At 38.7% G+C, this 22,198-nt stretch overlaps 1 protein-coding gene across 4 annotated transcripts in view; it reads left to right on the forward strand.

The window, feature by feature from the left end:
- FGGY (FGGY carbohydrate kinase domain containing) overlaps positions 1-22,198 on the forward strand; it is a 308,149-nt gene that overhangs the window by 194,045 nt on the left and 91,906 nt on the right. For all 4 annotated transcript variants that reach the window (XM_065657199.1, XM_065657198.1, XM_065657200.1 and 1 more), the window contains one exon: positions 3,213-3,301. In XM_065657199.1, the coding sequence (XP_065513271.1) occupies positions 3,213-3,301 (89 nt within the window). The remainder of the gene's footprint in view (positions 1-3,212; positions 3,302-22,198) is intronic.

The raw sequence follows: 22,198 nt of genomic DNA on the forward strand, positions 1-22,198 counted from the left end.
GGATTTCTGCTCAGAGCGTGTCTTGGGTACCTCAGAACAGCTCTATCACATGGCTTGGCAGATGATCGAAAGTGTGGGAGATCCAAGTTCAAAGTCCTTGCTTTGTCTGAATTGAAGTGATGCATGGGACATCAGTTTCTTACATCCCTATGAGTGTGTGCATTAGGTCTTCAGTTGTTATCTTTCTTCCTTTCACATGATGTGTATTTGTTTCCTGTAATTTAGGAGAGGAGAGGCTGATATGTTATGTAGGCTACTATTACAGATTGCCTGGGTGACTGAGATTCAAATTTGGGATTGAACTGGGAAAAGCAGACAGTTCTTCAGTGGATAAGTCTCTTTTTGGATTTTCAGATGACTAAGATTTTGTCTTGATGTGGAACTTGAATGCTCACACCAGCTTTATTTTTTACACTAAATGTTAAAACATTTTTCTGCTTCCATCTGTCCCTCCTGGTTTTAATCTAGGTTTCTAACATACCAGTTTGGGATGATTTTTGCATTTGTGGGTTTTGGCTGATAAGTAGCCATGAAATTCAGACTGATACCCTGTGCTAAATCAGATGTCTTGCTTCTAGTCTGTCTTTAGTTAACCCTCTGGCCAACAGCGATCTGATACAAAGGCTGTATATAATGGCATTTAAGATAATTTTATTCATATTTAATCTGTATTAGCAATAACGAAAGACAGGACATCTTCAGTGTTTATATACACATTATACTTCTGGTGGAAAAAAATGTTTTCACAAACATTAGATGTCTGAAGATCACTTCATCTTACAAGAAAATTATATACTCAGTAAAGAGTAGAAATCAAAGGTGTCCTGTACAGAAACAGCCTACCTCAGCAAACCAGTAAAATATGGATGTGAAAGCTCTTCTAGCTTTCCCAAGGAGAACATGTCTGTAGGTGTTTCAAAAAAATTGTATGGGATGCTGGAGCTCACGTGAAATTCTGGCTGTGTGTGTATTTTCAGTCCAATTAAGAAGTGACCAAATACACATGACACAATACAAAATAGTGCAGTATGGCTTCATGATAATCTTCTGACTTATCAAGGGAAAAATGGGCGATGGAGGCCTTTCATGTGCGCTGTGTCAGTTCTCCCATCCCTCACGCTCCTAAACCTTCTCATCTAGGAAGACATTCTGCTTCATAATTCTTAAACTCTTTGAGTTTAAGATATTTGAGTATTTGGGATTATCTGTAAGGATCTTACAAAATTATTTTTTTGAGGTATAGCTGTTAAAAAAAAAAAAACAAAACAAACCAAACACAAACAAAAACCAAACAAATTGAAAACCGAAACCAACCAAAAAACCACAATCAGAGAAAGAGATGAAGAAAGGGGTCTCCATAAGTACCCCTGGAAAAATAGAAAGATTGAATTAGTTTCTTTACAAGTGAGTTTGGAGGGTGAGTCGCAGGATGTGAATACAGCATTGGGAACGTTCCCGGATCTTTTCCACAATCCTTTTAATGTGGTCAGAGATTTCCTGACTGTGAGTGAAAATAAATTAGAATTAACTTCAGTGAGTGTCGAAAACATGGAGACTTTTAAATTTGCTTGGAAAAAGCATCTGGGCATGCTATGATTTTTTTTTTTTTTCCTCTGTACTAATTAGTGATGACAAAGCAACAAGATGGCAAAGAATGAATCATTTGGATGTTCATGAAACAACATTTTAGTGTCACTAACATGTGGCTTGTGGGAATTCTTGAAGTAATAGAATAAGGATCCAAGAAGTACCTTTGAAACAGATTTGTTTGAAAAGGACAGTTAATCCAATTTGTTTTCTGATTAACAGCCAAACTACTGTTGCTTTTTGCAGACTGTCAGGTATGTTAACAGTACAAAGTGGCTTATATTATCAAAATAATCAGGCTGAATGACCTTTGTATTAACTATGTAACACCTTTGCATTCACAGATAAAGTTAAATTTGATGTGAATAGCAGACACATATGTCTAGGAGGTAAGCTAAACCCAAGTGATTAGGAACAGACACCCAAAGGTTGTGCTTTTTATTGTTAAAAAGTTTTAATTGGAGCATTTCTTTTTTTGAACCCAATAGAAACCCAGTGAATTTTAGAAGCTTTTGAAGAACTAAATGAAGACATTTTTTACATGATCCAAAACTAACAAAATCGTGCTTTTCTTGTACTTAGCCACTTGCACCTTAGTTTCTGGAATTCATAATGTTCCATTTTGGACATAGAAACAAAGAACAGAGCCTGGCCCAGGTGATATGACCAAACTCTTACTTTCTGGACCACTAACTCTCTGCAGAGTATAGTATTGGAAACTCTCTGTAAATGCTCTCTCTTGGTAGAAGAGTGTTTTTTTTTTTTTTTTTTTTTTAGGAGTTTGGAAATGTCACATGGCTATCTGGATCTTACAGGTATTACTGGAGAGTTATCCAATTCTTCAGTTTTTCCCTCAGCTGAAGAAATAAGGTAGAATCTCTTTTCAGATAGAAACTTGGGCATTCGTACTGCTTTTTGTATTGTTATGCATTTCAAGGAAATTTTGCAGACGGGCAGAGTTTGCAAAGGTAAACCTCTGTTAATTGTTCATGTGAATTCATGTGTGTGCTGTGATTGCAACTGTAGGGTTGTCATGTGGATTTAAAGCTGATGGTTACTGGTTAATCCAGGCTGTTGAGAGCCCCTGAATGTCCCAGCTGTGGAAAAAAGCTTCAGTGAAATCTTACAGGTTCTTACATGCTTTGGTCATATTTCAGTCATTTTGAAATAGATTGAAAGCTCTGTTCTTGTGCTCACAGAACTGTTTGTTTTCTTCCTGTACTTATAATTCAAAAATGTTAAATTTAAAATGGTTTATATTATAAAGTAGGGCATTCTTCAAGCAAATATTTTTTTGAGAAGGTTGTCTATTGACTTTGAGACTGTTCCGATATTGAGCAACTGATGGGGGACTGAGGGAGCCCGTGTTAGTCAACTGGAACACGTGCCTCCATGAACTCTTTATGGGAAACTCTTTTCTTGTGATCAGCCCGTGGTGGTGGAAAGGCTCAGTTCTTCAGGCTGTAAATCGCTGTGAAGTGAGGAGAGCAGACTGGATGATCAGAATATTTGGTCTGGAAAAACTGCCATTTTTACATAAATGGCAGGTTTCTTAATTGCATTAAAATAAGGACATGATCATGCCCGGCCTCTAATGTCTGCATTTCTAAAAATTTTTTTGTTAGAACTTGCATGAATCGTGCTGGGACAAGGCAGGCTACTTCTTTGATCTTCCGGATTTCTTATCTTGGAAAGCCACAGGTGTCACTGCAAGGTATGTTAGTTATAATGGCATGATTTTGTTGTCTTCATCTATTTTCTTATGTGTGTTTCCAATTCAATTCATTTTGACTGGACATGCTGTTATATACATCTGTCTGTAATTCAGCTTGCTCCAAAACATCTTGAACCTATCTCCTGCTTCCATCGTGCATTCCTGAACACAGTTGTTCCTGTGAGCACGGTAATTCACAGATCCAGTATTTTGATACAACTGTCGGTTAATTAGTCTAGTACTCCATTTTGAAACATAAATATGATTGTTATAGTTACCATGAAATATGCTTCTAATAATTCTTTAAAATCTGTTTTTGTTGATAAATGTTTTGACTTTTTTGAGAATTGGAAGAAAATACTTCTTTGCCATGTGGGAGGCATCTGGTAAAATCTTGTTTAAAATGGTAACTTCACTGTAAAATACAGCAGCTGTATTGCTCCCTAAGCGTCCTAGAATACTTGCTGAGCAGTTTTAACAAAACTCCTTTAAAATCTTCATTTAGAACTAGCACCCTTTGGTCAGGAGACCAGATGGAGAAAGGTGACTGCTGTGGTCGCATAAACTGTATAAGATTGCGACAGATCAAGTGCTCCTCAAATTTAGGCGCAGTCATGTGTGAGAAAAGTAACAACCTGTCCTGAAGAGAACCTTTTTCAGGTAGTTGGGGGACATGATGACCCAGAAAATAGTTATGTCTAAATGTCACTTTATTGGGTTACAGATTCTTGCAATTGGTCTACTCACAGTTCTGTTTAATAGGATGGGGGAACATTCTTATCTGCTCTTATGTATGGTAGGAGTGTCTTTGTTCTACTCTTCTTGCTCAGCTAGGGGCCCTGGTCAGATCTCCGTTCCAAACACGGTTTTAATTTGGCTTTATGGGTAGATGATGATTAATAGATGGGATAAAATGTGTGAGCAAATCATGAAATGTTCACGTGTACTAATGGTCACCTTGTGCTAATGGCTGAAGAGGCTAAAATAGAATATGGTCCAGGTGAGCCTGGAGTCAAATATTATTTGGAATTTATTTTTAAAGGAAGAGAAGCAACTTTGGAGAGAATGGTGATATATTTGAAAGAGAATTCTCATCTTGCTTGAGCAGAGGGATCTCCAGCATTGATGAACAGAGTTCCTACTCTTCCCAGATCTTCCCGGATCATTAACATGTTCTGCCTGTCTTGTTTTTAATAGTGGCAGCCGTACCATATAAAAGAAATCCCTCTCTCCGCCTCTCTTAACCTCCAACCTAGTGTAGCTTGTGAGAGCAGATGCAAAAGAACAACAATGCCTTCCTGCAGACTTAAAAATGTAACTGCTATTATAACTAATTCTTTAGCTGTTGGGATATGAATGATTGTATTGTAGTATAGGAGTTACACTAGCTATGCAGCTATACAAGTTGCAGAATTAATGGATTGCTGCTAACAACTGGTGCTGTAATAGTGGGGGATCTGGATGGAAACGAAGATAACAGTGTGCTTAGTACAGTAAAGCTTTTTATCATCTTCCTTTCACTTGTTCCTGAAAATTCCCATCTGCTGAGGCTTTCACAAAACTCTTGCTGGAGTTATGCCATGCCCGGTACTTGCTCTTGCAGTGTAATATTTGTCCGTCTGCTTTTCGCATGTACCCATCCGTGGTTATAATTTCTGTGAGGTGTTTGGGGAAGGGCAGGTATTTTCTTGGGTGTGATGTTAGTGCCCAGCACCGTAGGACCCCAGTTCTTCCTGGGAACTTCTGTTGCAATAAATGTTACTAATAACAGTGGAAGACCAAACGGATATTACAAACTAATCATTGTATTCTCTAGTGCTCATCTAACCTGTACAGAAGTACAGTCTACAACCTTTTTATGCAGCCCAAATGTATGGCAAGAGGTTTAAAAGGAAGTCAGGAGGGAGTATAGATGAGCTTGGAGTATATTAACAGAGCTCCTGTCTACTGTCCCTCATGGATGCCTAATTTAGGGGGCAGTGTTACTTGTGAGTGTGGGGATAGAAGAGAAGGTTGGGGTAAGAGTAGTGCCGTGGACTTAGTGTAGGGGTGCTGTCAGCTGCTGTCAGGCTGTCCTGGCTTGCAGTGGACTTCAGGACTGTCTAAACTCAGCAAAGCTCAGGTTTTGCTCTGGAAGTAGGTCTGAAAAGGGAGGGTTCAGTGGTAATGACGGCTCCTTGGTCCTGCCTGGTTTTGGCTTCTTATCTGTAACTTTCTGGAGGTGGGGCAGAGAATCAATCTCTCTCTCTCTCAAAAAAAAAAGCAAAAAGCTACAGGAGATTATACTCAGAAGTTGACCTCCCTGAATTTTTACTGGCAAGTTTATTTTCTTAGAAATGACATTTTGATTTTTTAAAACCATTTTGATTGTATTGATTAATGTTCTAAGGGAGAAAGGAATGTTCGGAAAAGACTTTCTGGACAAAGTCTTCCCCCACCCTTTGGTTGAGAATCTTCTGTTTTGGATAAAATAGTTCCTTGTACACCTTCCTTTGCTGCCTTAATGTGCTCCCCAAAATTAAGCCCATTTTTTTTGCTCTAGTGGAATGTCTTACATGGTAACAAAGGAGGAAGAAAGACAGGAAAATAAGGACAAGAAAGGTTTTATTGGAATCAAACCTTTTTTTTACCCTTCCTGTGCTCTCCCCTGTGCACACCTGTTTCTTGGTAATTTCCTTGTAGTTTGGTGAAATAAAGTGATTTGTCCTGCATATGCTTATAATACCAGGGAAGTGCGAATTTATCAAGTATAAGATTCTTACCACCTTTTCTCCGTTTGAGCACAAAGGGGCCTATTCACAGGGCAAGACAAGTCATTGTGAATCATACATAACTTGACTCTGATAAAAGAAAGATTTATTTTATTCAATTTGTTTTGGCGATGGGGATTTTTACTCGTCAGTTGTAAAGGATAACTTCCAAATCACTGATTCCCGTTGTCCTTGGAAGATTGTTGCCTGTAATACTCCATATTAAAACCAGATATTTTTTGTTATTTCTCCTTTGGGTTGATGAAAGACCATTGAATTGTTCTCAGTGATCCAGATGGCTGACTATTCTGCACTAAAAAAAGTTACTGACAGCTCTTTAGTTAAAAAATTTAAAACTTTGGAACTTCCCTTGCTCCTGCTCCCCAAGATTACAACAATAAACATTGTTTTTGCCACTTGAATACCCAGTTGTCTTATTTCAGAAATACTGTTGTGGAGAGGAAGAGAAAGCTGTTTTTTTTCACAGACACATTAGCAAGGCTTTTCAGAGGCTCAGCACTTCTAGTTATGGTGAGTGTGACTCACTGCACTCTTCCACCTGCCATCTATAACCTCTGATAACTTTTCCTTTATATGATGTTTTGGGTAAAGCTGTCTTAACAAAATCTAAACGCCTGTCTGGTTTAGTTACAGGTTACTTTATTATGGATGGAGAATTCTTCACAGAGATGCACATCTGCGATTTTATTGTATTTCTGAAGTCAAGAATTACATTGCAAATAATATGGCTGAGCTGTTAAATTGGGTAGAATTCACACACAAATTTATTAAAGGTTGTGTGTATTTAGAACCAGCATTATTCTTCAGGGCCACTTCCCATCATAAGTAACTCACTGCGAAATTACCTAGTCTCTATTGGATTTACATGGTTTAAGGTGAGCTGTAATGAAAGAGATATTGAACCCATGGAGAAGGATTTGGAAACACAGGGAAGAACGTCAGGCTGACATTACTGAGGCAGAGAGTGCCCAACATCACACTATAAGCCGCCTCCCAAAAATTACCAAAAAAAGTTGGAACGAGCTGAATATTTGTGCTAAATAATTGTGCTGTGTGGTGTTTTTTTTTTCTTTTTCTTACACTCTTCATATGTTAATAGTTGGGGGAAACTAATGTGTTATTTAGTAGAGACTTCCTGTGGAAATACTTTTCCTGTCAGTCTTCAACTGCTAGCCATCATGACAGGGAAAATGGTGTAACAGAGATGTTTCATATACTTCTGGGGGAACTTTTGTAAATGTTCTCTTTCCAACAGATCTCAGGATGATGAGTTTCTCCAGGGAAAAATCAGTTTTATAGGATTGAAATTCACATTGTTATGATAAGAACAGACTGCAAAGTGAAAGGCAAATGCTTGTAGTCATCAAATGCATTTCTGCGAACTACATAACTAATATCAGGCTATATCTGCGTGAGAATGTGATATCCTTTTAATATACAGTGTATTTTCAACAGGAAAATACCTTGACCTTTTTTTTTCTATCATTTATGAGAAAGAGGCTAGTTCCTTGGCTTGTCCACATTTAAATAGCTGACTCTTTATGTTAAGCAGTGATTAAGTCCTTAAAGTTTGTTTGTAAGCTGTTCCCAGATGCTTATCATTAGGGCTAGTGGTGGCTGTGTTGCACCGATTTAAATCCAGAGAACTCCTCTGATGTTAGCGGGCTTGATGAAGAGTACACTGATATAAATCGAATCTGGTCCTTTGCTGAATTTCAGTAATGGAAGTTTGTACTAAAACATTAAAGCTAAGAAGGTGCTTTTGAATCTGAGAATCTGGATTCAAGTCTCTGCTCAGTTATGTCCCTTGTATGATTTGGAGAAGTGAATTCAATGTACATCTTCAGAGGTGTTTGGGCAGCTGAATTCCTTTGAGGATTTGATTCTAGTTCTTTGTCTGTTAAACTGGTACATGCATACACGATCATGAGGTTGCTTGCTTTTACCACTGTGAGGTATTTCATCACTGTGGTTAGTGGAGTTCTCACCAAATAGTTTATCCAGATAGGCTGGAAACTTTGAAAATAGAGTTTGGAAGAGGAGCTTATGTTTAGAGGCGCTGTTGAAAAAGCAAACTGGTGTGAGTTAAATTATTATCTGAAGGGTGCCTGTGTCTTTTTAAAGGATTGGGCAATCCTGGTTAATGAGATGTTGTGACTGGAGCAGCACAGACACCAGTTTTTGGGGCCATCTGCCCTTCCCTTCCTTCCTAGCCCTGCCATGACTAATGTATATCCTTTGGCGGCAATTCTCGCGTTTGGCTGCTTCTTGTTTATGTTTTGTGCCTACTTCAAAAGATGCCCGAGCTAAAAATTAGACCTCTCTCTGTAAAGAAAGGGGCTAGGAAATATTTCAGAAAGCTTTCCTGATTAGCACTGCAGCCCGTGTGGTGGTGACAGTATCCTGAATTGCACTCTGGTTTTGTGTCCTGTTTATGAAGTGGAACCCAAGACTTCAGACTTGCAGACTTGCTTGGAGAAGTCTCTGGAGAAGGGAGAATTATCTTGAAGGGCTGGTTGGGAGGGGAGGAATGGTGTTTTTGTAGATTGGACAAATAAAGTACCATGAATTTCTTGTCATGGAGCCAAAAGCAAGTGTCCCTGTGATGATATCTTTGCCAAATGAGAGAATTCCACTTCTATCAGGCTTTTAATAAATTCAAAACATGTTCTTTGGAGACCAGTGGTGACACACAGACTGATGCAGTGTAGGAAAATACGAAACGTATAGCTGTAAAAGTTATCAGGACTGTGAAGGGCAGGTGCAATGTGGGCTATTACTGTTAGGATTTTTTTTTTAATGTAAAAACGACGTGTCCTTGAGTCTACAGAGTAAACTGAAAGAGTTCTGTGTGCTAAATAAGAAAATGGTTAGCAGGTCTCGTTAATGTTAGCCAGGAAGCACACAGGCAAACAGGAAGCTTTAGCTATTGTTATTGTACAAATGCCCTTTACAAAATATTAGCAAAAGAAGCTTAATGTGTTTTCCACCAGAACAGGAGCCCTTCATAGTGTCGAAGTGTATCTGCACAGTGAAGAAAAACTGCATTGTCCCTTTTCAACAGCTTTGACGTACATTGAGACATTGCATTTCGGAGACTTGCATTCAGATCTTCAAATATTTACTACATTGGTTATTTCTTTTAAGATGTTAGGATTGTTAATCAGCCATGACAGTATCTAGCCCTTAGTTTTCTATTGTGTTCATTTGCTGCTTAAAAAAAAAAAAAAAAGTCAGCTAGGTCAGTATAGAAAAGGATTGGGGGCAGGCGCAGTAGTAGATGTATTACTGGCAACTTGCCACAGAGACAGTGAACTCTGAGCCAACCATGAAGTCATTTTGAACTCAGGGAGTCTCACTAATCCAAGGCGATGTGTCTTAATTTGACAAAGCAAAGGCTGCTTGATAAGCAACCCCTGCTAGAAATGCTGTTAAACGGGGGTGTTTGTAAGTTTAGATTGTGGACGAGAAATGTGGTGATATGAAAAGAGTCATCTTGTTTTCAGGTTCTTACTCCCCTAAGCCCAAAGGCGGGCTTGGCTCTGTTCTCCCCTGCAGTTCGGGCTGTGCAGTGGCTTGATGTGAAATTTGAGAAACATATGTAGTTTTCTATTTCAGGAAAATGATCTCAGGGATTGAATGTGTGTTTTGTTGGCTGTTAAGCTCTGATCTTGCCTAGTGTGGTAGTTTGAGAGTGTGTGTATATGTGAGAATGTGTGTGTGTGTGTCTGTGAGATGGTTAAGACATTCTCCGGTGCTTTAAAAAAATAATAATAAAACAAATCAGGGTTCATATATTAGTTGCTGTTAAAGGTCTTCAGTCTCAAAATGCCACGTCCTACATCATAAGAAGCCTCTTAAATAAATATACAGTGTGCATCAGAAAATGTCCCTGTCTTTTATTTTTCCATAATAGTCATTAACATTTAGTTGAGCTGGTGAGTGGTACACAGTTTTCCATCGAAGCAAAGGAGCTGTGTTTAAACAACCCTTTCATTGTTGATCCTGTGCAGAAGCAATATATATATATGAACACTGTAATTATCAGGTTCTCTGAGGGTCAGACCATAACCTCCCCTTAATAAAGTTTGTAAGGAGCTGGGTTTGGAGTCTTTGAGATCTGGCTTGCTGACGAGTTAACTAATGGTGGGACTGGATAACTGTGCTTCACTGAACTGGAGTGGGGGACTATTGAAGGAGGTTGCGGTGTTACGGCCTTAAATTCTGAGAAACGACAAGAGAGAAACCACAGAGAAACTTGTTGTCTTTCAGTTATCTTAATCTCTTTTTTTTGACAATGATTTCAGTTCTCTTCAGATGTAGGCTGGCTGTTCAAGGACTGTATGTCTCTTTTGCATTAACTTCTGTGAGTGCCATCAGGGATCTGACCCTCTTGGTACAAGGCATCATATAAACAATCTTGTCATCTTCTTTGAACTCTTCCTTATGTGAAACACCATGGAAAGCCCCATGCAAAGCCCTCGTCCCTTGTGAGATCAGGTCTCTGTTCAGCAAGAGCTGTGGAACAATTGCTTTCTTGCATAAATTTGAACATGATAAGAAAATAGGCATGTTTATGAACTCCTGGGTCACTTACAGGCCCAGCAGTGCTTCAGTGGGCACATATAGAATGCATATATTCACAGTAAATTCTTAAAAACCACCCCCTGAAAACAATAACATTCCATGTTCTTATCCAGCAGAGGAAAAGAAGGCTATGTAGCATGAAGTCTGTGCATTGTATGTATAAATATAGTGCTCAAAAGTATTAAAGTCAAATTTTTTATTCCATAAGGGGCTCTTCTTTTTTTAATTTTTTTGTTTTTAAAAAACCAGCACCTTTACTCTTCTGTAATATCTTGCATATGAAAGAGTCTTAAATTCAGCTTTAAAATGGAAAGTGGCATTATTATTTTATAGATGGAAAGAGAGCCATATAATTTGAAGGGTAATGTTCTTTTAAGTGTTTAGCTGGGCATCCAGCTTTCTGTCTAACATTCAGTGAGAATTAGGTGTCCTGTTCCATAGGCATTTTCACAGATCACACTCGAAATTATTTGTTCTGGACCAATTCTTCCTCCAGACTTCCCAAACAAACGCTTTTCACCACCAGAGTGTTCCTCCTCTGCTTTTCACTGTAATACATAGCTGTAACAACAGTCTTGGCCTGGAAGGCAGTTTGCTTACACGTTTGCTTTATTTTTGTTGGCTGACTCTCTGAATCTGTTTAATGTTAGTAACTTTTCACTGGAAATTCTCATCATGCCTGAGGATGACACTGATGGTGTCAGGGTTGATTTACATTACCTCTTTAAAGTAGCATTAGCTTACATAGGACTTTTTCTCTTATTTGTTTTAGTATTCATATTATCCAGAGAGGAGCCTTTTAACTGTGAAATGTAAATAACCTGACCACAAAGACTTCAAAAGAAAAAGGTTCTTTGTCCATGGCGGTGATACCAATTTTGCCAACTCCGTAACCTTTAAAATAGTGTACTTTTATGCCTGACCTGTCATCTGCCTATAAAAATAATCTTAAATAAATGATATGGTGCTTTCAAGAATGTGTCTAAAGAAAGCAGACACTTCTGCATACGTGTTCTGTCATTTCTGCGTTGTGGTAGAGCATCTGCTGCTTCAACTATAAGTAAGATCTGGTTATTGATTTGGTGTGCTTGTCTATGTCTTCTACTTACATTAAGATAGTGAACACTTTTACTGTAGCTTGCAAATTGATGTTGCCAGAGAGTGAGCCCAATATTATATAAATACATAATGTGTTATACAAAATCACCTAGGATTTGTTTTTTCCTTCCTCCATTCTTTATTCCAGCCCAATTCCATTAGGCTGCTCATTAGATGAAAGGTTGTAATTCAGTCTTCAGTGGATGAAATGTACGTGTACTTACAGAATCAAAGACATTCCAAGAAAGGTTGTTTGTTTTCTTACTACTTTCTTTAATTAGATTTTGATGGTAGGCTTCTGACTGTCTGACTTGAGAGAAACAGATGAAGCAGTAAGGATTGCAGTGTGATACAGCAGAGATGTCACGCTGATTGGTTGTCAGACCCTGCGTGCATAGGAAAATGATTTCTCCTGTGGATAGGATAGTTGAAATTTCAGATTCCACCATGGCTGTTAGTTTATTTTAAAATGAAGTGGAAGTTCTATATTTTACTCTTAGTTGACTCCAGATAATATTTGGGTTTTATATATATTTGGTTCAGATTGCTCACACTCAGCTTTAAACTGCCCCTGGAGCTGCTAATCTTAGTTAAAGCCTCTGTTTGTCCACTTCATTTTAGTTCAAGTGCTCCATCTCAGATTTGTTAGCCTGAGTTATGAGCTTGCTGGTGTTTTGCAGTATAGATGTATCCTTGTCCTCTCTTGAGAAGTGATTTGGAAACAACTGGCATTCCTCAGAGCGCCTGTCCCTGTGTCACCCGCCAGGCTCAGCCAGCTCAGAGCCCTGGAGCTGTGGCTCTGCCGCCGGCCTTCCCAGGCACCGTGTGCCACTGTCTGCTGGAGCGCAAGGGACTTTGTGGAAGGTGGCCCTGCAATTGCCTCTCATACCCATGCACAAGGAGTTTTTGTCAAAGGGGGAAAGACAGTAGGAAAGCCCTTCATACTGCAGAACTGAGGATGTGCGAAGAGAGATAGGCCTGTTGTATTCAAAACCCACTTGCATTTATGCGTATGTAGTACACGTTGTTAGGATGAAAGAAAAAACTCCAACTTCCATTCACTGTAGTTTGAAACTTACAGTTTTCAAACTTAAAACTTTGAAAGATACTCTTTTCTCCTTCCAACCTCATTTGCCAAGGTGAGTTCTTTCTTCTGAGGGATGAGGCTGTGTCTTCACAGTGAGCTGTTTTTCTATTTAGTTAAGCATAATGAGAGGGGGAGAACATGCCACGAAATACCCAGGAAAGAAACTATTTTCCTATAGTTTTCATCTTCTAAGATTCCCTCCATGAAGCTGTACTTAGGAGCTTTTGATGCTGATTTGTTGTTGCATCTAACAAGGGCTCTTTTGAGAAGAAGTAATATTATGATATAATTTTAATTTCAAGAAGCAAATTCAGTGTGCTTCCTGTCTTAATTGAAAAAGTAGGTGTGACGTTGTCCTTAATTCCTTGAACACAGCTTCTGTATGTGAGGTTAATTCTGTATAGTGCTTTCATCTCCCTGGAAAGGTGGGAAAATAGGGGATGTGGACGAGCAAGTCACAATGACAACTCTTCTTCATATTTGCACTTCATGAACGGGATCTTTCATGTGTCTGGATACTGCTTGTCCGTGATATATATAATTTGAATGTGTATCTCAAAGACAACTAGGAGTTCTTTAGTGTTCACCATTCCTCGTGCTGATGCCCCAGTACCACCAGGTATGAGTGTAACAGGACAGCTCTCTGGAGGGATTCCAGTTTGTTTCAGGCTTCCTGATTTTGTATACTTTATCCTGTAACAACTCTCTATTTTGTATATAAGGACAGTTCATAAACAGATGTTGAATCCCAGCGTGGTGCCTGAAATTTCCTGCTGTTTCTGACCTGCCTGTAATAACACAGATAATCTTTATTTCCACCAGGTAGCTGTTAGCTCCACTGGTAACCTATCTAAGTGAATTTCCTCTTAACTGTTTGTTTTTCAGGTTATGTCTCTTTAAAAAATGTGGATCAAATGGAAGTTATACCTACTGAAAGTGTTAAGAGTCAAGAGATTTCTAATTGCCTATCAAGAGACACATTAATTGTAGCAGGTGCTCATTTGCTTTAGCACAAAGAGAACAATAGGGAGAGAAAGAAAGAGGGGAGAGTAAAACGAGTGATGTCCAAAATGGTGTAGCACAAGTTGGCTTGTGACTGTGATCTCTCTGCTGATGGAAATTAGGCTGAACTCTAAGGCTTTATCCGCTATTTTGTTTACTTGTTGATTTATCTGAAAAGGGTTTCTATTTGTGTGTGTATGCACACATGTGTGCATAAAATAGGGCATACAGTCTTACCTTATTAAATTTGAAACACTGCTTGGAGGAATATTGCTCAAGAAAACCACATCAGGCCCAGCTTTTGAAAATGCAGGCTAGTTTTGAGAAAGCATTTTAATATATTGAAGCCTCAAGCCATGTACCTCTCTGCTCCTGAGAGCTCTACCTGAAAACTCCCAGGGCTGAATAATTTAAGGTTTGGGGTTTTTTAATCTTTCTGCAAGAAATACTAGTCTGATACTTTATTTTCTTAAAGTCTGAACTCCACATAACTTTTTTTCAGAACTGTTTATCCTCACTCCAGACATGAACCTTGGAAAGGTGGCAGAAAAAACAAACAGCTGCTGTGTTTTTGGGCAGTCTGCATTCCTTTAAACTCTCTGAGATCAGACTTGTGCTGAGATTTTCAAATTATTTGTCTTAGGGCTTAACCACTTTCACTCCTGCTTAAAAGTCGGTGAGTTTGCCATACCGGTGCTTGTGAGAGCTGTCATGCAAAACCTTAATGATTCAAGAACTATGAATATATGATGTGTTCTTAGGGCTTTTTATTATTGTTTCATTCCAACTTCACCTGCCTCCTTAATCATCTTTCCATTTTTGGATTCCAGACTTTTTTTTAACATGCATTTTGCTTAAGATATTCTAGGAAATTTTGTTTTCATTTTGGTTTCGGGGTAAACTTGATGCATATAAAAATGTTATTATTGGACCAAGGTGGAGGTAATAAAAAAGACTGTCACATTCCCAAGGCTCAGAGTCGGACATTGTCTTCTCCGAGCTTGGATTTTTTTTCCTTCACAAGACAGAGAGGGGAAGATGAACTGTCTGACCTGTGGCAGTGTTTTGTGCCCTCTTGGTGAAGTCTCCACAGTATGTTTTGTGAGGCTTGATGTAAGAGGTGGAAGAGCCAGGACAATGTGGGCTTGTGTGTTCAACTACCAAAAGAGTGTTTAATGGTCGGGGCCTTCATGTGGGTTTGCCTGTCAAAGAGACATGAGGGTGCTTCTTCTACTCGTGCCTTACAAGTAGCCAGAATCCCAAATATGTCTTGCAGTTCTCTTGCTTTCCAATTCATGGAACTTCCCTGAATAAAGAGATTGCTTGTACCAGATCACTATTTTTGTGATATGGGTTAAATATACTGGGCAGGATGCTCAGACCAAGCTTGTGTTTACTAGCAACTAGAGTTAATGGAAAAACAAAGCAGTCAGTCCAGTTCTGAAGGGCTTTTCGGTTAACCATATTCATTCTTCTCTTTGGGCTTTTTTCCAGCAAAGCACTTAGGCACATGCTTAAAGTTAAAGCATGCGCTTAAGTGCTTTGCTGGTCTGGGTCCTTTATTTGCTGTCCAAGCATGTTGGTAGGAACAGGCTGTTGGTTGTATGAATGTTTGGGGAACTGTTCTTACACTGTTCATTTTTCTCCTCTGAACTTTTTGTCCACTCAGGCCCAGAGAAGCTTTTAGTATTACACAGATAACAATTTGTGAGCAGTCTATAAGTTATTAATTGAGATTGATTGGCACCGATTATGAAGAAATTGTGTATTTGGAAAGACCAAAGTCAGTCCACCCAGAGAAGTTTTCATCTGCTGTATTGCTCCAGCTAAGCGATCAGGCTGGCAGCACTTGTCATAGGACAAGAGCATCTTCAGACAGTTAACGTACTGTGGATATAGCCCATGGTACAACACATTATTCCTTCTTTCAGAAAAATCTCTTTAAACAACTGCTGCCTTTTAGGTGTCACTTGTTATTATTTTTTGATCTGGATGTAGATTTGTTTCTTTATTTCTGGTTCTCATTACTGCAGCCCAGAGTTGTGTATCTCTGATTACTGCAGGACAGCAGGTCTTGTGCTGTCCCTCCTCATTCTCACACCATCCATGGCAAGTCAGGACAGGAGAACTCAGTTAAATTCTGACCTTAGGATTTCTGCTGCCTCTTGTAGCAGTGAAAATGGACCTTTCCCCTCTAGAGCCGTCTTAGAACACCAGTGAGTTAATTTTCTTTGTCAAGGTGCAAACCACTTTATGCTAAGGAAAATGGCTTAATGTACAGCCTGATATTGCTGACTTAATTGCTGGAGTTAGTAAAGACTATATAGAAATAAGTCGAGCATAGTCCTGCAGTTGCTTATGCAAACAAGTGACTTACATAAATGCTCCAGTTGACGTCAAATACACTATTAGTTAAGGACAGGTTACTCACACCTAAGTCTTTGTAGGACCAAGTTCATAGATAAGTAGTAGTTTGCAGAATTGCATTTGATTTTTTTCTTAATTTCTCTTGCATAATAATTGTACAGCATTTCTATGGAGTGATCTTTTTACTTCTATCACTTAATTTTGTAAAACACACAAGTATGGAAATTCTTGCTTTTTTTTTCATGACAAAGATAAAAAGCATTAAAGAGAGAATAAAGTATTCTTTATTTTTTTCAGGCAGCTAATACAGGGATTTTGAATTGACTTTTCGTCCATTCTTCTCTGCGCTTGCAGCATTTGCAAGTGTGTTTTCTGCAAGTATTGCAGTATAATTCAAGTATCAAGAAAGGCCAAGACAGAGATTTTAGCATTGTTAGAACTGCATTAAAGGGTTCATTAGAGTTAAGATTAGTGGTAAACTCCACCCTTCTGGTTCAACCGTCACCTTTCACAGCGTTTAGTGTCAGGCAAGCTTGGGCATTACCTGCCTTCCCTGGGAGGGTTAGCTCTGGCTCTGAGAGCGCTCGGATGTTCATTCCCAAATGAAGTTGTTTTTAAGATTTAAATGAGTGTAAAAACCACTGATGTCCACCTTCCTTTTGTAACAGGCAAAAGCATCTGAAATGAGAAGAGTAACATCTATCTTTTAGCTATCTTTCCAAGAATCCATTTATTTGTTATAACGGGTCAAAGTGCAGGTTCATTTTGTCCAGTCGCTTCTCTTTTACGATGGCCACAGTAATTGTTTTGGAGTTAGCAAAGGAGGAAGGAGTCCTAGAATTCACAACATTCCTTCTGGGGTTAGTTCTTTTAGATCCTGCTCAGTTAACGATGGCTTATGTTCCCTTGTATTTCTCTCTATTATGAGTGCAAGTAGTCTAGATATCCATATAATGTAGTCTCTTTTTTTTAAAAAAAATATTTTTTCCTGTTAAGGCTTTGGTCCAAGCAATACCCATGCCCTTTTTCAATTGCGTAATGGTTGCTTGTCTTGTTTTGACCATCTTTATTGCTGTATTCTGAGGAATTATGACACCTGATTTATATACTCTGTAGCCTTCCTTATTTTCTGTATTCATCTCCCAATCCTCTCCCTACTTATGTAAATAAGCTCTTTTTTTTTCCCCCCATTCTTAATTTTGTGGAAATTTATGTATGCTTTTACTCCTGTTACCTGTTTCAGAACTCTGTGTGGTTCTATTTGGTGGGGTTTTCTTTGGTTTGCAAAATCATACAGCTATCCAAATAATACTGTCGATCTCCTTGCCTTTTGAGATTTGCTCAAAAATTTACCTTCTTTTTTTACATGAGTACAATTCCAAAGGACTGTAAACTTGAACCATTATTATTATTAAATATACACTGATACTGTAGTATAAAAGATTAAAATTCAAGCGTGCAGTACAGCCTATGATGTATGTGAAATGAGCCATCTTGGTTTTCCTTTGATTTAAATGACTTACCATAAATCTAACCATCAAAAACTTTTTAAAAAATTGATACTAATGACTGTAAATATTGACCCAATCTATCTAGTATTTAGGAATGACTCATGATTTTAAGAGTATACGTTAAGTGAACTGATTTTTGTGATGGGAGGTAAAAAGAGACCTTATTGCCTGTGTAGGAGTCTCTGACGTGCATCTTTGATTCAGGTGCATGGGGCAGCCGAATCCTGTCGTCCTAACTTGAGAAATACTTAAAGGTGGTTTGCCTAAGTAAAGAAGAGGGGCTCAATATTGAGAGTTCAATGTGTGAAATCAGATCAGTTTGCATCAAAATGTAGTTATTAAAACTTTCTTTTATTGCAGTACTCTTGGCAATTGCCCTGCTTCTGTTCTGGTTTCACTTAGGCTTTGTCTGGCCACAAGTGCATGACAGCCTGGGTTCCAGTTCAGCATCATCTGACTAAGCTGGCAAAAACTCCCATTAAATCCACTGACATTTCTTCAGGACTTTATACTCACACATACGTTCAAGTACTGTGCTAAATTAGCCTCTCAGCAGTTTTGATGTTAGGAATAGATACGTTATTTACTCATAAATTAGTAAAATGTGTTTTTATAGTGAACTTGTGAAGAGATTTCTGGACTAATAGTTCTCTCAACGTATCAATGTTAGGGTTGTAAGGGTGATTTTTTTCTCACCACTCTAATTTTACTCAATTATACAAAAACAGCAGCAACCACACCATGACGTGTAGCATTGCTCATGTGGAGATTTGCTTTACTAGTCAGTGCATAGGGTGTCAGTGTCCACATGGCTGCTGGCCAGACTTTGCCCTCAGTATCGTGCCACACTTTCTAAACCACTGGAAAAGTCCACAGTGTTTCCTAAGTCTTTGTGCTGCCTGAACATGGATGTTGGTGGTATATGTCCCACGTTTTCTTTTCACACAGGAGAAGGATAAAGTGTCATGGAGCTAATAACCACAATCTTCCTCTAGCCCGCTGCTGCCAATCCTGTGGAATAATAAAGTCTATTAGAACATAGGTAAGAGATGGGAGGATCTGTGTGACTGCAGCACCGACTGGTACCGACAGATGTGGAGGTGATGCACGTGTGGGTGTGAGTAGTGGTGTGCTACCGTTATTGTGCTGGGAGAAATTTATGATGCCAAAGGGAGTAATCTCAGTCCATCAAAAGCTGTGTGGTGGTGAGGGAGCTTGCCTGAAACCTGGCTTCCTTTTTTTGCCATTACTTGTAGTCTTGGCTTAATCTTTTGACTAACTTCAAGGAGTGTTTGATGAAGCCTTGAACTATGGTAAATGTGTTCTAGCTTAGACTTCCAGAGGAAAGCTGTGTACTGACTCTGTATAGCAATACTTTCAGTTTTAATCATCTAGAAGTTTTAACTGCCTGAAGAAGGTAACAGAAGATAAGTTTTTTAAATACAAGCTCTTAATTGAAAAAATTATTTGACTTCCTATTGCAGAGTGATTTATTTGAAATACTGAGCTTGAAAGAGTGTATTTTTCTGAATAAATTGAACTGAAACACTGCTGATGTTGCATAATATCAGGAGGTATGTCCAGAGGGCAGGCTGCTGGACTGGAGCAGCTCGATATGTGGGCTTTATTTCCAGTTTTGCTTTTCATTTGCCTTGCCATTTTTGGATTATTTTTATAACCTCTCCTCTGCTTATTAAGCTTTTAAAACTTACAGTGGCAAAGAGATTCAAATTTATATATGTGCATGCTTCTTGTTACTCTCACATTTAAAGATTTAGACTGTAGCTGTGCATAGGAAGATTTTTAAAATGTTCAACATCATACAATCTGAATGGTGTCTTTCTGCCTGGGTCTTTAGGCTGAGTTTCTGGAGTTCAAAATTCAATTCAGGGGTCTGAATGAGATTTACTCTTTGACCCTTGGCCAAGTTACTCATTTCTTTTGCCTCTGTTTGCCATCTTTTAAGGGAATGGATTAATATTTCCAATCCCACATGCTATGTCTGATTCGTCTAGACAATACATTTTTGTGTCTAGGACTGTGTCTCATTATGTGTTTTTCAACAATGCCGAAGACAATGGGCTTGAATCTTGGTTGGTTGTCTGTAATATAATACAGAACGAAATTAATAAAAAAAGCAAGCAGTCTCCTGACTGCTTCCCATTGCCTCATGACATGGTGAGGTGTGTGTGGGTGGATACAATATTCTTATTTTGTATTTTCTGGTCCAACTGAACATGTTTAGCTAAATGCATCACTGGTATGAATCCACTGAAATTACTGGTTGTACACAAGGGACTACTCTGACCCGATATGTTGCAGTTGAGATGGGTGGTTCCTTTCAGGTCTGATGACATAACTTCTTCTAGGAAAACTGAATTCAAGAGTCTAGGCCTTTAAATCTTTTGCTAGTGTGTTCCTAATGAGAAACACACTTTTTTTTTTTAATTGCACTCTGTTCCAAATAGTAAAAGAAACATCATCTCATTTTAGCTAGTGTGATTCATCATCTGTTGTATGACTTTCTTTTCATTTGCAGTGTTTGATGATACATTTATTTATATTTTTTAAAGGACAGGTTTAAATAGATTACAGCAAACAATTACAGACAGGTACACTCTCCCCTTCCAAAGTCAATATCCTTATGTGTGTAAATACATGTGTCTGTGTGTATATTTATGAAAAAGCAAAACATGACAGCTGTCTTACAACAGTTATATATCAAATTCATCCTTTCATGTCACTAGCAAGCTATACAAAAGTTACATTTTTAAGGTGCCTTATCCAACACAGCGTTTTATTTGTGTGGGTTGATCATTAGGGTCTGAATGTCACGGAAGTGGTTTTGCCAACAATATGTCATTAAGTTCGAGGTTTATCTGTGTAATACAACATCAGTCTCACACCTCTTCTGGAGTACAGGAAACATCTACACTTCATATTTCTCAAGAGACTTCTGTGCTTATTGTGGTTGTAATTGGAGGTCACCCTTAACTCTGGTTGAGGTGGTCAGTAGGTTGATACCAGAGTTAAAAGTACTTTGCTGCTTTGAAACCTTGTACTGCTATGTAGTCTTTGAAAATGATCCTGTTGTTCTTTTTTTTCTTTCTGTCTCAGTGGCACTCAGAGTTTAAATATAATGTGGAATCTTGTCGGGGTGTGGCTGGAATCAGAGGAGATTAATTATAGATGTGGGTGTAGAAAATTGCAAATGTGAATTGTATTTTTTGTACAATAAAATCTATGCCTTTAAGTAAGCACTGTATTTGCTTAGAAAATTCTGTGATTAAAAAGCCAGCCGAAAACATCCTAAGTGTTAAAGCATGAACACCAAATCCTAGAGTGAGGTTCGAGTTAATTACTCTTTCTCGTTTACAGAAACAATTTTTTTTATTTACTAATTGAAAGACTTTCCTGCTCACCGGTTGTTGCTAGAGGCTGTGACTGGGACCTTTACATGCCCATGAGATGGTGTGTGCTCAGAAGGGTCCTGCTGCTACATGCTGTATCCTCACAACAGACCTAAAAGCCCCTGGTAATACATCTGCCTTGAAATGCTTCTGCAGTATTTGTGAAACCTGCTTAGCCAGTGCTTTTCTTCACGTGGTGCGACCTTTGCCAGAGTTGGAGCTTCTGCTTATTGCATAAGAAAAGCAGTTGTGGCCACATCTGCGGTTTTACCTGCCTGGGGACAGCTGCCCCCTTGAGGCATTGGGACCATTTTTGTGCTTGGATCTGTAGTGCAGGTCTCCTGGAGCACTGATGAAGTCCGATCTAATACCTCACAAGTTTGAAAGAGAAACTTTCCATTTCATCTATGTGGAAACTGGACAAACCCCAATAGCTCTTACGGCGCCCTGCGTTTCCTTGTCTGATAAATCAGTTTTGAAGTCCTGGTGTAATGCTTAACGCCTGTTGGTCAGAGACTGGATGGATACCAGTCCCTCAAGGGCTGTGATGTACCTGATGTTCCCCAAGAGCTTTCATCTTACCTAAAAGAATACTTTCCTCTTTCACGGAATCTGCTTTGGCAGGGAGATGTGGGGTAGTGGAAGGGAGACCTGTTTTACATTTTTAGGTAAAAGCTGTGCCACCAGTCCGGTGAGACTTCTGACTTTCCAGATGTGAAGCCAACAGAGCCGATTACAAGTTCACAGATTTTCACACCAAAATTTAGTCTTGTTGATTGTCAAGAAGTCTTTTAGGACCATACAAGTTCACTGAGTCAGCAGTGTTCAGAAAAAAATGGAGGGAATAGTGTATCTTGTCAAACAAGTACTTCAAGCACAAATTTTAAAGAATACCTATACAATCTTTAGGCCAAATATAAGTACTTCAGTATAATTTTTTTGCAACTAAAAATTTGGCTTGAAAGGGTTTGGAAAGGTATAATGGAGTCAAATTCAGTAAAATCCAAATAATTTTTGAAACATTAACTCTTGAAGGTTGAGATACAGAGTTTAATTCTATTTCA

This window comes from Caloenas nicobarica, chromosome Z (genome assembly GCF_036013445.1).
Source record: "Caloenas nicobarica isolate bCalNic1 chromosome Z, bCalNic1.hap1, whole genome shotgun sequence".
NCBI lineage: Eukaryota > Metazoa > Chordata > Aves > Columbiformes > Columbidae > Caloenas > Caloenas nicobarica.